The sequence below is a fragment of the Morus notabilis genome, unplaced genomic scaffold (assembly GCF_000414095.1).
Source record: "Morus notabilis unplaced genomic scaffold, ASM41409v2 Scaffold1286, whole genome shotgun sequence".
NCBI classification, from domain to species: Eukaryota; Viridiplantae; Streptophyta; class Magnoliopsida; order Rosales; family Moraceae; genus Morus; species Morus notabilis.
The window spans coordinates 129,956-143,028 of NW_010364207.1; the positions used below are offsets into that span (position 1 = coordinate 129,956).

General features: G+C 34.7%; 2 protein-coding genes across 6 annotated transcripts in view; one reads left to right on the plus strand and one right to left on the minus strand.

Moving 5' to 3' along the window:
* The first annotated feature begins 796 nt into the window (after positions 1-796).
* LOC21388856 (scarecrow-like protein 1) lies at positions 797-5,060 on the plus strand. 4 transcript variants are annotated; one of them, XM_024170694.1, is made up of 4 exons: positions 797-955; positions 1,482-1,545; positions 2,866-2,892; positions 3,012-5,060. In XM_024170694.1, the coding sequence occupies exon 4, from the start codon at positions 3,082-3,084 to the stop codon at positions 4,822-4,824; it is 1,743 nt and encodes a 580-aa protein (XP_024026462.1). In that variant the 5' UTR covers positions 797-955; positions 1,482-1,545; positions 2,866-2,892; positions 3,012-3,081; the 3' UTR covers positions 4,825-5,060. The 4 variants fall into 4 exon arrangements, with proteins under 4 accessions (XP_024026462.1, XP_024026463.1, XP_024026464.1 ...); XM_024170695.1 differs by lacking the exon at positions 1,482-1,545; XM_024170696.1 differs by lacking the exon at positions 1,482-1,545 and having other exon boundaries at positions 3,024-5,060.
* Positions 5,061-6,087: 1,027 nt separating this feature from the next.
* Positions 6,088-13,073, minus strand: part of LOC21388857 (small RNA degrading nuclease 5) — a 7,283-nt gene continuing 297 nt past the window's right edge. The window contains exons 2-15 of one of the 2 annotated variants that reach the window (XM_024170699.1): positions 12,862-12,989; positions 12,674-12,730; positions 12,509-12,574; positions 12,054-12,187; positions 11,762-11,871; positions 11,163-11,291; positions 10,970-11,040; positions 10,109-10,168; positions 9,742-9,797; positions 9,031-9,091; positions 8,626-8,893; positions 7,576-7,757; positions 7,185-7,477; positions 6,088-6,403 (exon numbers count right to left, since the gene is read on the minus strand). In XM_024170699.1, the coding sequence (XP_024026467.1) occupies positions 6,274-6,403; positions 7,185-7,477; positions 7,576-7,757; positions 8,626-8,893; positions 9,031-9,091; positions 9,742-9,797; positions 10,109-10,168; positions 10,970-11,040; positions 11,163-11,291; positions 11,762-11,871; positions 12,054-12,187; positions 12,509-12,574; positions 12,674-12,730; positions 12,862-12,969 (1,725 nt within the window). In that variant the 5' untranslated portion in view covers positions 12,970-12,989 and the 3' untranslated portion in view covers positions 6,088-6,273. Of the gene's footprint in view, positions 6,404-7,184; positions 7,478-7,575; positions 7,758-8,625; positions 8,894-9,030; positions 9,092-9,741; positions 9,798-10,108; positions 10,169-10,969; positions 11,041-11,162; positions 11,292-11,761; positions 11,872-12,053; positions 12,188-12,508; positions 12,575-12,673; positions 12,731-12,861; positions 12,990-13,073 lie in introns of those variants that run through there. The other variant, XM_024170700.1, reaches the window with a different exon arrangement.

A 13,073-nucleotide genomic window follows, 5' to 3' on the forward strand; every position in this document is an offset into this window, starting at 1 on the left:
TGCATAAAAAGAAAGACCAACGGAATAATTATTTCATTTTTTATTTAATTATGTATTTAATTACAAATGATTAAAAAATAATGAGAATTTAGTGAACATCACATAATAGAAGGAATGAAAAAAAAAATCCAATCATTTAACTCCTCAATATTCATTCAATGATAAAGAGAATATATACCAAATTTACTTCTATATTATTAATGAATCACACAAACAGTAAATTTTTAATTTTATGGAAAGATATTTGAACAATTATATAGATAAGACTTTCTATTGTTTAATAAACATTAATAAGGATAGTAGATTGCTTTCCCTTACTTTTTTTTTAGAATTGCTTTCCCTTACATTTAAATTTAATATAAATAAGTAAAAAAATATAAACGTTATTATTTATTTATTCTCTTTTTCAAGAGAAATTATTATTGCTAAATTCTCTTTAACTTGAATTAGAGTTATAAGTTTAGACCGGATTAAACGGGTCGATATGAGATCTGATATTACTGGTCCGGTCGGATTAGGTTAAGATTTTGAGATTAAAAGTTTACAAGAATAATAAAATTTTAATATCATTAAAATAATAACTATATTATTACCAAGTATAAAAATGTGACCGTCCCACTCTCGTTTAGGACTGGCCCGCCCGATCCGAAATTTCCATTCGTGGATGTTGTTTTGGTCTGCAGATGAACGGTCATGATTTGCTGGTGAAGGTGGAGAGACTTTGGTATCTTCTCATGGTGCGTCTTCTATTTATATCTATATTATATTGTTTATTTGGCTGAAAGACCAAAAGCATACATAGTCAGACGAGTTGGTATAAACATGCAGACAAAGAAGAAAGGAACACGCAAGAAAAGAAATGGGTAAAAGTTAAGCAAAGCAAATCGAGAGAGAGAGAGAGAGAGAGAGAGAATTGTGATTTAACTGCGTAGTTTCTTTGAAAACCAAACGAAGGGTGAGTTTTCTTTCTTTCTAGATTCCAGAAGGGAATGAATTTTCTGTGCATTTTATAACTTGTACAAATACAAACAAAAGTCGTGAAATATTGATCAGTTTAGATTCTTTTAAATGGGTAGCTCAAAATCCTCACAACCGAGCTTGTAAATTTTCTTTGCTATTCAATTAATTAATTCCTTATCTGGGTCCTGGGGTTCTGTATTATATTTATTTTATATTTGTATTCGTTTGGAATTCTCTTGCCAAGTTTCCTATTGTCTTTTTGTGTTTTTTTTCCCCCTTTTTCTGGTTTGATAAGTCTTTTCCTTGCTTTTCAACGTACCTAACCTCACAATCTTATAGTAATAAATTACAACTCATTTTAAAAGATATCACCAACTTGGAGACCTTTTTTTTGCCTTTTGGCTTGTCTTTCTTGTCTATACTACTAATATTGGAGATCAAAATCTAAATCTTTCTTATTTGTTCCTTAAAATAGAATAACTTGTGTGTTGATCTCCATCTGGGTATCCACTGAATTGCAGAATATGACTAGTTTATGATATCATCTCTGCTTCTGCTTGTTCAAGTTTTCATATTGCACACCAGGTGAACTTTTTTTTTTGGCTCTCTTTTTAATTCGTGTTATTAGATTTCTGTTTTGTTCAACTTGTAAATTTCAGCATATGTTTGTATTATTTGGTCTCTGAATTACCCTGGATTTCTCTTGTACAAGATGACTCTGTATCTTGTAACCTCAAAATTAACCTACTCAATTTTGATTCCATTTTTTCGTTATTTCTTGTCATGAAAAGTTAAAAGTTTTAATTATAATTTTTCTTTGTCTCCATTTTCCTTGCTCCTCTGACATGGGATTTTTCATTTTTGTCCAAGTCAACGAGGTATATTTTGGAAAATTCATTTCATTTTTAATTATATGACATATCATGTTTGTGATCAACGAATTGAGTCTTCTTTAACTTGTCTTCTTCGGGATTTGGCACATTCAACTGGTGGTTGTTTTTTAAGCCTGTTAATGAGAGCGAAAAAGGTTTATCTTGAAATAAGTGCTAATTTTCTACGGATCATAGAGGTTAAAAACTTATGTATCCGCTTTGTTGTTGTTGCATATCTGATTGAACTGATTTACACTGAAAAATTTGTCATGCGATCTTTCTGATTTTTACTTCCTTTTACTTTCTCACTCTTTTTTATGATCTGAAGATGCCAAAGATCATATGGTTCCTTAGTCTTTGCAATTGAGTTCTTGAAGATTCAGAGTAGTTATCTATATATGAGCACTTTAGAGTGGGTAACTTTCCGACAAGCCCTCGATTATATCCTCGTATTTTCTGTAAATGTATGTCAGTACTCTATTGTCATAGACATCTTTCAATTTTCATGGTGAACTAACAATTAGAACGAAAAGAAAATTCGAAGTTTGTATGCAGAAAGAATACATACGATATTGTTTCGTTTAGTGTGATTGAAATTTAAAATTTGTAGAGTTCAATTTCCTGCAAATCTTGAAAGTCTAAACTTAAGCAACTCAAGAACTCTATAAGGTCCGCCAGTTGAAATCTTGAAACTAGTAGGATCTAAAAAAGTAGTCTTTGGTGGTGCAACCACAGAAGGACTATGCTAGCTAAGATGTTAACACCCATTCCTTTTGTAATTACACTCCTGCACTCATAATTTTCGAAGGATCATTTGCATTTACACTAGATAATAATAAGGGTCATAGTACTTATAAGAGCGAGTTCTTTGGTCTGAATGGTATTGTCCTTAAAGAATGTTTATTGATTGATCCAAACTCTCTCTTTCTTAGTCCATCATGGTAGATATCAACTTTTCATATTAACATTTTAATTCTTCTGTGATTAGCATAGCTATAATAATACATTTTTTTTTTTTCCTGGCGTTGTGCAGGAATCCTGTCGGTGGAAGACTTTTTCGGTGAGTTTGTTTCTTCAAGATTTCTTCTTTGCTGATTTTCTGAAAAGCTTGATTGGAAGTTCTGTGCTAGTTTCCAGTGACAGTAAAAGTAGTAATTTCCTTTCTAATACAAATGACAGTATGTCATGCAGATGTGAAGTTCTATGATCAAACTCATCTTCCTCGAGATCTGAAGTGAAAGTGTAAACAATGTCCCTAGTCAGGCCTGCAGATCTATCTGCCGCTTCGTACAGAAACCCCAAGCTTTACTCATTGAAAGGAAGCAATGAGAGCTCGGGCTTCTCAACCCAAACATTTGGATCCGACAAGCCTCGGACCGTGTCTGTAAGTGATTCTTACAGCACCGAAAGTTATGAGAAGTACTTCCTTGACTCCCCGAGTGATTCAGGCATCTCCAGAAATTCATGTAACCCGCAGGATTTCTCCTCTTACAACCTCCGAGCTGCATCAGTTACCACCTTGACCAACCAGAACCCTTGTACTACGTCTTCCATGTCCATGAGGCATCGCGATGCCTATCAGTCCAATTTTACATCAGATTACTTGGAAAGTCAAAGCCTCGATCTAGGAGATATTGATGAAAACACAATGAGACTGAAGCTTCAAGAATTGGAGAGGGCACTCCTTGATGATAATGATGGCGAAGATGATGAAGACATGTTTGGTTCGGGCCAAAGCATGGAAGTTGATGGTGAATGGATTGACCCTGTCCAGAACGCACTACTCCAAGATTCACCCAAAGAGTCATCCTCATCTGATTCTAATCTGAGCAGCATCAGCAGCAATAAAGAAATATCGCTGATCTCACCTCGAACTCCCAGGAAGTTGCTTATCGATTGTGCTGGTGCTCTTTCAGAGGGAAACGTAGAGGAAGCCTCGATCATGATGAATGAGCTGCGTCAGATGGTCTCAATACAAGGAGAACCTTCCCAGAGGATTGCAGCCTACATGGTGGAAGGCCTTGCAGCACGGATGGCTGCCTCGGGCAAATTTATTTATAAAGCACTGAAATGCAAAGAGCCCCCGTCTTCTGATCGTCTAGCAGCCATGCAAATCCTATTTGAGGTGTGCCCGTGTTTTAAATTCGGGTTCATGGCAGCAAATGGGGCTATCATTGAAGCTTTCAAGAATGAGAAGACAGTTCACATAATAGATTTTGACATAAACCAAGGGAGTCAATACATAACACTGATACAAACAATTGCCTCCAGGGCAAGTAAGCCACCCCATTTGAGATTAACTGGGGTTGATGATCCCGAGTCAGTTCAGCGTTCAGTTGGAGGCCTTAAAATCATTGGACAGAGGCTTGAGAAGCTGGCAGAAGCACTTGGTGTACCATTCGAGTTTCAAGCAGTGGCCTCAAGGACTTCACTCGTCACTCCCTCAATGTTGGACTGCAGGCCTGGGGAAGCACTTCTTGTGAATTTTGCTTTCCAACTCCACCACATGCCCGATGAAAGTGTCTCGACAGTAAACCAGAGGGACCAGCTCCTTCGGATGGTCAAGAGCATGAATCCAAAACTCGTGACAGTTGTGGAACAGGATGTGAACACCAATACTGCCCCTTTCTTCCCGAGATTTATAGAGGCTTACAATTACTATTCGGCCGTGTTTGAGTCACTGGATGCTACTCTCCCAAGGGATAGCCAGGACAGGACCAACGTTGAGAGGCAGTGCCTGGCACGGGACATAGTAAACATCATTGCATGTGAAGGAGAGGAGAGGATAGAGCGCTATGAGGTTGCCGGGAAATGGAGAGCAAGGATGACGATGGCTGGTTTCACACCATGTCCGATGAGCACAAATGTGGTTGATGCAATCAGGAAACTTATCAAGCAATATTGTGACAGGTACAAGATCAAGGAGGACATGGGTGCACTTCATTTTGGATGGGAAGACAAGAACTTGATTGTTGCTTCTGCTTGGAGGTGAAAGAATCATTTGACTCAACTATATGTTTCTTCTTCGGTTTTGTACTTTTATTTTTGTGTGGGATTATATGTATGCCGATAATGTAATCCGAACCAAAAATAAGGACTTCTTCAGGGAACTGCTAATCGCCTAACGTCAATAGATTTGGTTCAGCGCTTGTGAGAATCTATGCATAAAGTTCATCTTGTAATCATATATTAGTTTATTCTATAATTCTAGTTTGCATTTTGGTGTTACCTGACTCAATCAACCGTTTGTAGTGAACAATTTTTTTGACAGTTTTTTCATCAAAATCCATATTTATAATCTCAAAATCCTCGAGAGCAACCCGCCTTGACGCTACAAGACTTTTGCCTTGAGAGATTACCCGTTTTGAAATTTTTTACTTACAGTAAATGAGATCATTTTTTATTATTTACTCATGATTAATATGTTTTTTAGTTAAATAAATATATTAATTAAAAGAGTATTAATCAAAAGTAAAAAATAAAAATTCAGACTCATACACTTTAAAATTTACCCTTATAAGCCCAAGTGCCTAAAGAACCTGAATCCTTAATTTAAAATTATTTTTCTTTTTAATATCAAAATCTCATATGAGAATGTATAATAGAATACAATCACACTCTCTGAAATAAATCTTAGACTCCATTTCTTCTCTATTAAAAATAAAATAAAATACACCCCTTTGACCTAGAAATTGATTACCCAGCATAGAAGTATAATGGAGAACGATTATGTTGAACTTACACCAAATTTTATTCAATTCTTATAAGGGTGTATTATTTATTAGAAAAAAAAAAAAAAAAAAAAAAAAAAAAAAAAAAAAAAAAAGGGGGGTTTATTCTGATTTGGGTTTTTAAAACGTACAAGGGTGGCTTCATGTCGATTCGGCTTTTGTGTTCTCTATCTATTTTCATATAAGCTTGGTGAAATCCTTTTGGCGCGGGTGGCGTTCTTTTGTTTAATTTTAATTATTGTTGTGTTCTTCTTATATAACATAAAAATCCTGAGTTTATCTCTCACTATCAATTTCATCTTCTCTCGTTGATGTAAAGTTCTTGGGTTTCATCAAACTCTCACCTAAATGCATTTATTATAACCAGATTTTGTCTTCAATTCTTCAATTACAAACGAATATATGGGTTCCCCATAATTTCCGTTCTTGTTTGCAGAGACTTGGGACGTTAGAAGATCATTGGGGTGTATTGTATATAAGTATACATGAGCAATGATGAGGGATTTTAACATTAAAAATGTAAATAATTTTAAATTTAAAACGAGTATATATCTATTTAGGGTGCTTTAACAAAAATTTGGGATGTGAATATAATTTCCCAAAATAGAATAATAAAAATGTAAATAAAACAGAAATATGCTGTAATTTCTTTATCTTGCTTCCAAATCTTTCTAGTGTCATAGGGGCTGTAGCAAATTTGTATTTGGTGATCAATGTTTTACGCCAACAAAACATAAAGCTACCTCTGCTTGGGCCTGAAGCTCTTCCAAGACCTTTACAATGTTGGGCCTAGACATGGACGTGGTGGTTTCAGTGCTCTCTGCAAGCATTTTCCTCAATCTTCATCCATGCACATGGAAGGTTAAAAAACAAACATCAGACAAAATAATTACCAACTACAAAACTCAACCCGTTTGTCCGCTGCAAAGTAAAAATAAAAATAAAACAGTAATAATATCCAGACCTATTTGTTCCCATAATTAAACGTTATGGCCGAAGAATTTCAATGCCAAATTTTTTAATGTAACGAGAAATTCATGCAATTCAAAATAAAGAACCAATTCCTAGTAAAAGTCAATATAATAAGGTTACCAATGGTTATGACGTGGTACGATTTGTATCATGCCACTAGCTCAAGTCCCACAGCTTCATGTGCAGCCTTTATCTTATTTTATTATACGATAGCACTCGCAATTTGGCGCCCTTATTAGTATTAAACCAACTCTAAAGGGAGTGAGTGGCCTACTCGTCGTAGGGCACGAAAGGTATAACACAAAGAAAGGAATGAAAGCAATCGAAGAATTAGGGCCCGTTTGGTTCATAAGTTTAAGTTAGTGATTCATTGGCAGAAACTTTGTGAGAACAATTTACGGGAATTTTTTTTTTATTCAAATTTTTTGTGAGAGAAAAACACTATAACATAATCAGAATCATAGGTTAAATCAACCAAACGAGCACTTAGTTCATTAGGGACAGATAGATTGGTAAAACGGTAGTAGGTACAGATACGATTATCAATCATGAACAAAGCAGATATGAATACAGGTGCAACGCAGTTTCTACGAATAGAATCTCCCAACACTTATCAAAAGACATAGCTAGGCACATAGCAAAAGTGTACCTGTAGACCATTGCTGTGTTTCCATGTCCGGTGCAAACTATAAGCATGGTATTAGTGGGTAAAGCATTGTGAAGACTACGGATTCTAGCATCCATGCGAGCCAGAATTTCCTTCAATTCTGGTGTCACCTTACATTTGCCTCCTTTCTTACTTGCGGATGATTTACATGTAAGCAAAGACATCATCTCTGCGAGCTTCGCGTTTAATTTTTCTGGATCTCCTGCTTGTTTCTTGAAATATGAATTCAACTCCGAGAATTGAGTCCAAACAAAATGCACTCGTTCGTTCTTCACCTGTAGTAGAAAAATAGACGTAAAGCAAGTTTGCAAGGGTGGGTATAGCTAAATTATGATAAGGAAAATGCATTGCCGCCAGTAAAGCATCCACCTACCTCCTTTTGGGCTTTAGAAAGAGCTTCCTCATCTGAAGACACGGGAATCACGTGGGATGATTCCGAAGCATAACGTTTCACTATGGAAACATCATCAATGATGGAAGAGATCTTTCCACAATCACTCAAAACTGTAAGGAGCTTTTTCCGCATTAATGATGGCGGTGACCCAAAGTCGGGCCCTAATCCATATTAAAACAGCCAAAAGCATATATAAGAAATGGAAAAAAGATCAGAATAAAAATATTCTCAACTGCAAGCACATGCAGCGGAAGGCAACACACACCCAGCGCAAAACACAAAAGAGAAAGCAGCTCTAAAATTATCATTTTTGAAAAGTGTCAACTTCCATTACCAAGTAGGCATCAGAAGATTATACACAAAAACTAAACCGAACTAATAATACCTTCCAGAAAAATACGACAATGAATGGTGAAGAATAGAGAATAATCACCAGAATTTATCTGTTTCTTTAATATATACTAGTGGAGAGGAGCACGTGCCTTTGTTTTCAAATTAGATCCATTATATAAGTTGTGATATATATGCGGTTTATGTATGCAACTGTACTACTTAAATATTTAAATGGGAACCAAAAAAAAATGGGCATTAAGAGAACATGGAAATAGTTAATATATGTGACTTCCCAAAAAAAAAAAATCGACATACGTAGTAATAGTTGATAGTTGATATATGTGACTAAAAAAATGATATTTATTCTAATAGTTGATTTTTTTTTTAGGCTATTTATTATTCTCCAATTTTTCATTCTAGTCCCTTATTTTATGCATTCTTATTTCTATTAATCTCACACCCTTAACGTTGTATGCATTATAACTTTTATTAGTGTCTAAGAAGTGTACTTCTAACTTACCACAAACAAATGTTCAACTCTTTGATCAACCAAAAACTGTAAGAGGTGATAGTCTAAAACATTTTTCTGCCAAACTCGGGGATACCTTTGGTAATTCAAATAAAGCAATGGAGAAGGCAGCATTTAACTTAAACTCAGGGGATATATTTTTAGTTTTCTCTGACAGAATCCCTTACCATGTTTAATTTTTAAGAGTGCCAATTCCAATGCAGTCCTTGCATCTTCAATGCTGTCATGACCATTCCCTGACTGTTGTATCTCCTTAGAAAGAAATCTCTTGGCAAGAACTCGTAAAGCAGATTTATAAGATCCGCCGCGAGGATGCTTGTACAGTACTGCAGTGTCAATCACCCGATTGTGAGAGATCTTCAATGCTAATAAATCATTTTCCACCGAATGCCCAACTAAGATGGTCTCCTTGTAAACCAGCTTTAGAAAATCCTCCTGAGTACGGGAAGCAACTGTAAATAAATCATAAATAATAGTCTTAACACAAAAGTCAAACGAAAGCAAACTTTACATTCACAAGAATTTTTGGCCGAGCATTTAAAATTAAAGGAAGTCCGGAAAAATTAGTAAACCTGAATATCTTTAAGACTCGTTGTCACCCCATCTAACATGTCACTAGTAATCCCACTATACCTGCACAATATATATATATATATATACATGTTTTTAAATAAGCAAATCCTAACATTAAAAAAAAATAAAGAGGACAAGGTGTCCTCAGCAGGGACGACAAAAGGAGAATACTAAAAACAAAGCCGAACAACAAAAGAAAAACCCTTACACAGAACCCCTAATAACAAAAGAAAAACCTATTGGCTAATTACATCCCTCCAATTATGAATAATTAAAGAGAAAGAAAAGCCTTTAAACTCTTTGTCTGATGCTTCACGTAAAGCTGCAGAGAACTTTGCCTTAAGAACAATTAACAATATTGTTAATTGCATCAACAAAACAACGGGGAGAGAAAATAAGTTACCTTCTTCACGATGATAAACCAAGAAGTTATGCCAAAGATGGTAAAACTCAGATTTAGAAGAACAACTTGTGCAATATCCATAAAATAACTAAAATGTAAGACGAAAAGTATTCAACATCCTCTAAACCTATTGGGAAAATCAATTTTTATACCAGGACGTCCAGTGCTAAAAAGGTTTACTTAATAGTCTACCTTTCTCCTTGCATTAAGAAACAAAAGCGTAAACTCGTATCCACCTAATTATTCAGAAAAACTAATTTAAAATAGGTACTGAAAAGGTCTACTTGGAGCTTAAACAACAAAATACCTGGTGTTGTAATCAATGATATTGTTTGATGGTTTAACCAATTTATCTAGCACAACCTGGAGAAGAAAAAAGAGAGAAACTAGTCATACATATCCAAAGATCCTTAATAATAAGCCACATTCGCGCTGCTAATCAAAGTAAAAACTCAAGTTTCATAAATGTCTTGAAAGACAGGATCTCAATATTATACTAATCTGTCACAAATTCAAAGCAAAAGAAAAGGTAACGTCAAAAATCAAACATAGAGATATATAAGCGTTGATCATATTACGTGCCCCAAAAGTATTGTTCTAAAGAAAGGCTACAAGTACAAGAACAGAGATTTGGCAATATCATTGGGCAAAGTACAAACTTAATTAAAATATACCTGTCCTTGGACGTCCACCAAGGTCACTCTTGTAAGCTCAAAACCCTCCCTCGTGATGCACTGCACAACCACATAATAATAATAATAATAATAATAATAATAATAATAATAATAATAACAATAACAATAACAACAACAACAACAACAACAATAACAATAACAATATCAATATTAATAATTAACAAAATGAAAAACAAAGAAGACAGACAAGCACAAATAAAATAAACAAATATATAAAAATAGAAGCCTTTATCATTATCCTTAAACATTCATTGTAAACAAATTTTAAAATTTCCTCAAGCTCACAAAAATCCCAATACTTATACCTACTAAGTGAGACATCAAAAGATCCTATTTAGGGTTAATTTCATTTTTGAACCCGGAACTATGTTCCGTGTCTCATTTTGGCCCCCGAAATTCAAAAGATTATGAAATGCACCTTAAACTATGCTCTTTGTCTCATGTTTCGCCCTTCAGCCACTAAAATTGTTAAAAACTCAAAGGAATCAACCGTGTGAACTGATTAATGAAGGATACTTTAGACAAATCATGCCTTTCAGATGAATTTAAATAAATTTAACCCCCACTTCGGTAGCCAACAAACTTGTGTAGAGAGAGCATAATTTAGGCATGATTTGTTAAACATACCCTTCATTAACTACACATGTGAATGTCACATTGTTGATTCTGTTGAGTCATCGACTGTTTTGTGACAAAAAAGCCAAGCACAAGACAAGGAATGTAGTTTAGGGTGCAATTTGTAATGTTTTAAAGTTTAGAAGCCAACATTGGACAAGGAGCACAGTTCGAAAGCCGAGCTTGACTAAACAACCAATACATTTAAAGTCTGAACCTACTTACCATCTCACAATCAAGTGCCAACATTTCATAGGGACATGCTTCTGAAGGTGCAGGGAGAGTAGAAAGAAAACCTACATAAAATATGTTAGGACTTAAGGACTAGATAGCAAGTCAATAACAAACGGCAAGCAGAAATAATAATAATAATAATAATAATAGTAATAATAAACACAGCATACTACATTCAGATCACCTTGCTGATTGAGACAATAGCCATTGTCTTCCATTTCTTTTTCTGTAAGTGTGTAATATGTGATGGGGAAAGGTATATTTTTCGTAAGTTCTGCAAGGGGCTGTTTATCTGTCCCAGAACTGTATTTTCCTGCGTAAAAGAAAATGTAATTATATTAAGTAGATCTAGAAATGTTACACTGTAACATGTATGATACAGAACACATATATATAATATATCATAATTTAAATCTGCAGATAATGAGTTTATAATGGAAATGGGGCTGAAAAGAATTAAAAAATAGTTGGAAGCAAAAGGAACAGAAAGAATAGGAAAGTACAAGAGCTATGTTGCACAATTTCATATTGCCTTCAGAGGAAGTTAGATCGAACAGCTCTTGGCTTAATAGGTTAAGTATATAATAACAAAAGATGTAAAGGGTTCTTCAAGAAGAATTTCTGGAATAATGGACAACAAAAGGTATAAAATGTGAATAACTACTAGAAGAAACATGGTTAAATAACCAGTCTTTTTAGTTATATAGTTAGTAATAGTTTCAAGAAAGATGGTTAATAACCAGTCTAGTAATATAGTGACAGTCTTTTCAAGACATTATTTACCTTCACTTTCTGTTTTAGATTTCATAGAGTCTGAATGATTTTGGTCTCTTTTTCTTTTCACCTTGCACGTGAGGAGTGCATCAATCGTTTGCATTCCATCTGATATACAACTAGCACGCAGGATTTGAAAATCAAAACAAAAGTTGAGGAAATACATAACATTTCCAAAGGGAAATGAAGAGATGTGCAACTCGCATAGAGGAATTGAAATAAACATTTTAAAAAAAAATAAGTTAAGGAAATACAAAATAACGCTTTCAAAGAAGAAACCAGGAATGACATCAAAGCTAACCTAAGTGCCAAAACTGGCCTTGGATTCGCACAAAATTCTTCAAGACTTGGAAGTATTTTGGACTGAGATATGTACAAAGCCGCATCTAGGCCTGGAACGTAAAGCATAACCACTTTTGGGATAAGTGGTTTATTCTGCCAAAAAAAAAAAAAGAAATATATGATAAACAACAGTGAAACCAACTCGGTGTGTTTAAACTTGCAGCTATACGTCTATATGAACAAAACCATGCATCAAGTGAAAGCGAATGTACCACGCAACAAAAACCAGTAGTTCAAACATAGATTCTATGGCCAGAAGCTCAGAGTTCAAAGTATATTTATTGATTGTCCAAAGCTCAACAGTGTGAGTCTAGCCTAACTCTAAAGAAAACGGAGGTCTTGCAAGAATTTTAAAAATGAAAAAAGGAAATTCACATTAACATATACTTGGGCATGGTAAAGGGAAACTTTTACCTTAATGAAAACCCATGGTGGCATGAATCCTTCAGCAAGCACCCACGTCACTAGACCTTGAACATCCTGTATCATAGCACCAAAATCCCAGTTAAAATTTTACAATGCCTTACCAAAAAATAAAAATAAAAATAAAAAAGATATTTTGAAGGTTGCGGAACGAACTTGCAAATTCAGAGTAGAGGTAGCCTCTGGTTTTTTAAAAACAATATCTGCTTTACCCTGAAAAGGCAAATCAATTATGGTTCCACCCATCTAACGTAGACACAAATATAGGGTGTGTTTCACAATTCTCAATAGAAGAATGAGGAAAATTCCAAATATTAAAAGAATAAAAATGAGCAAATAAGAACCTGAGGACCATAAATATCGAAGAAATTTGGTGGTTTTTCATTGTCAGTGTCGTTTGAGGTATCAGCCTCCAAAGCCAAAGTCTCTGGCTTGTGTTTCGGCGGAGGCATTTGTCTCTCTCTCTCTTCGCCTGAGAAGAAGCACAAGAAGAAAAAGACTATACTTTAAAAAAAAAAAAAAAAAAAAAAAAAAAAAAAAAAAAAAAACCACTGCC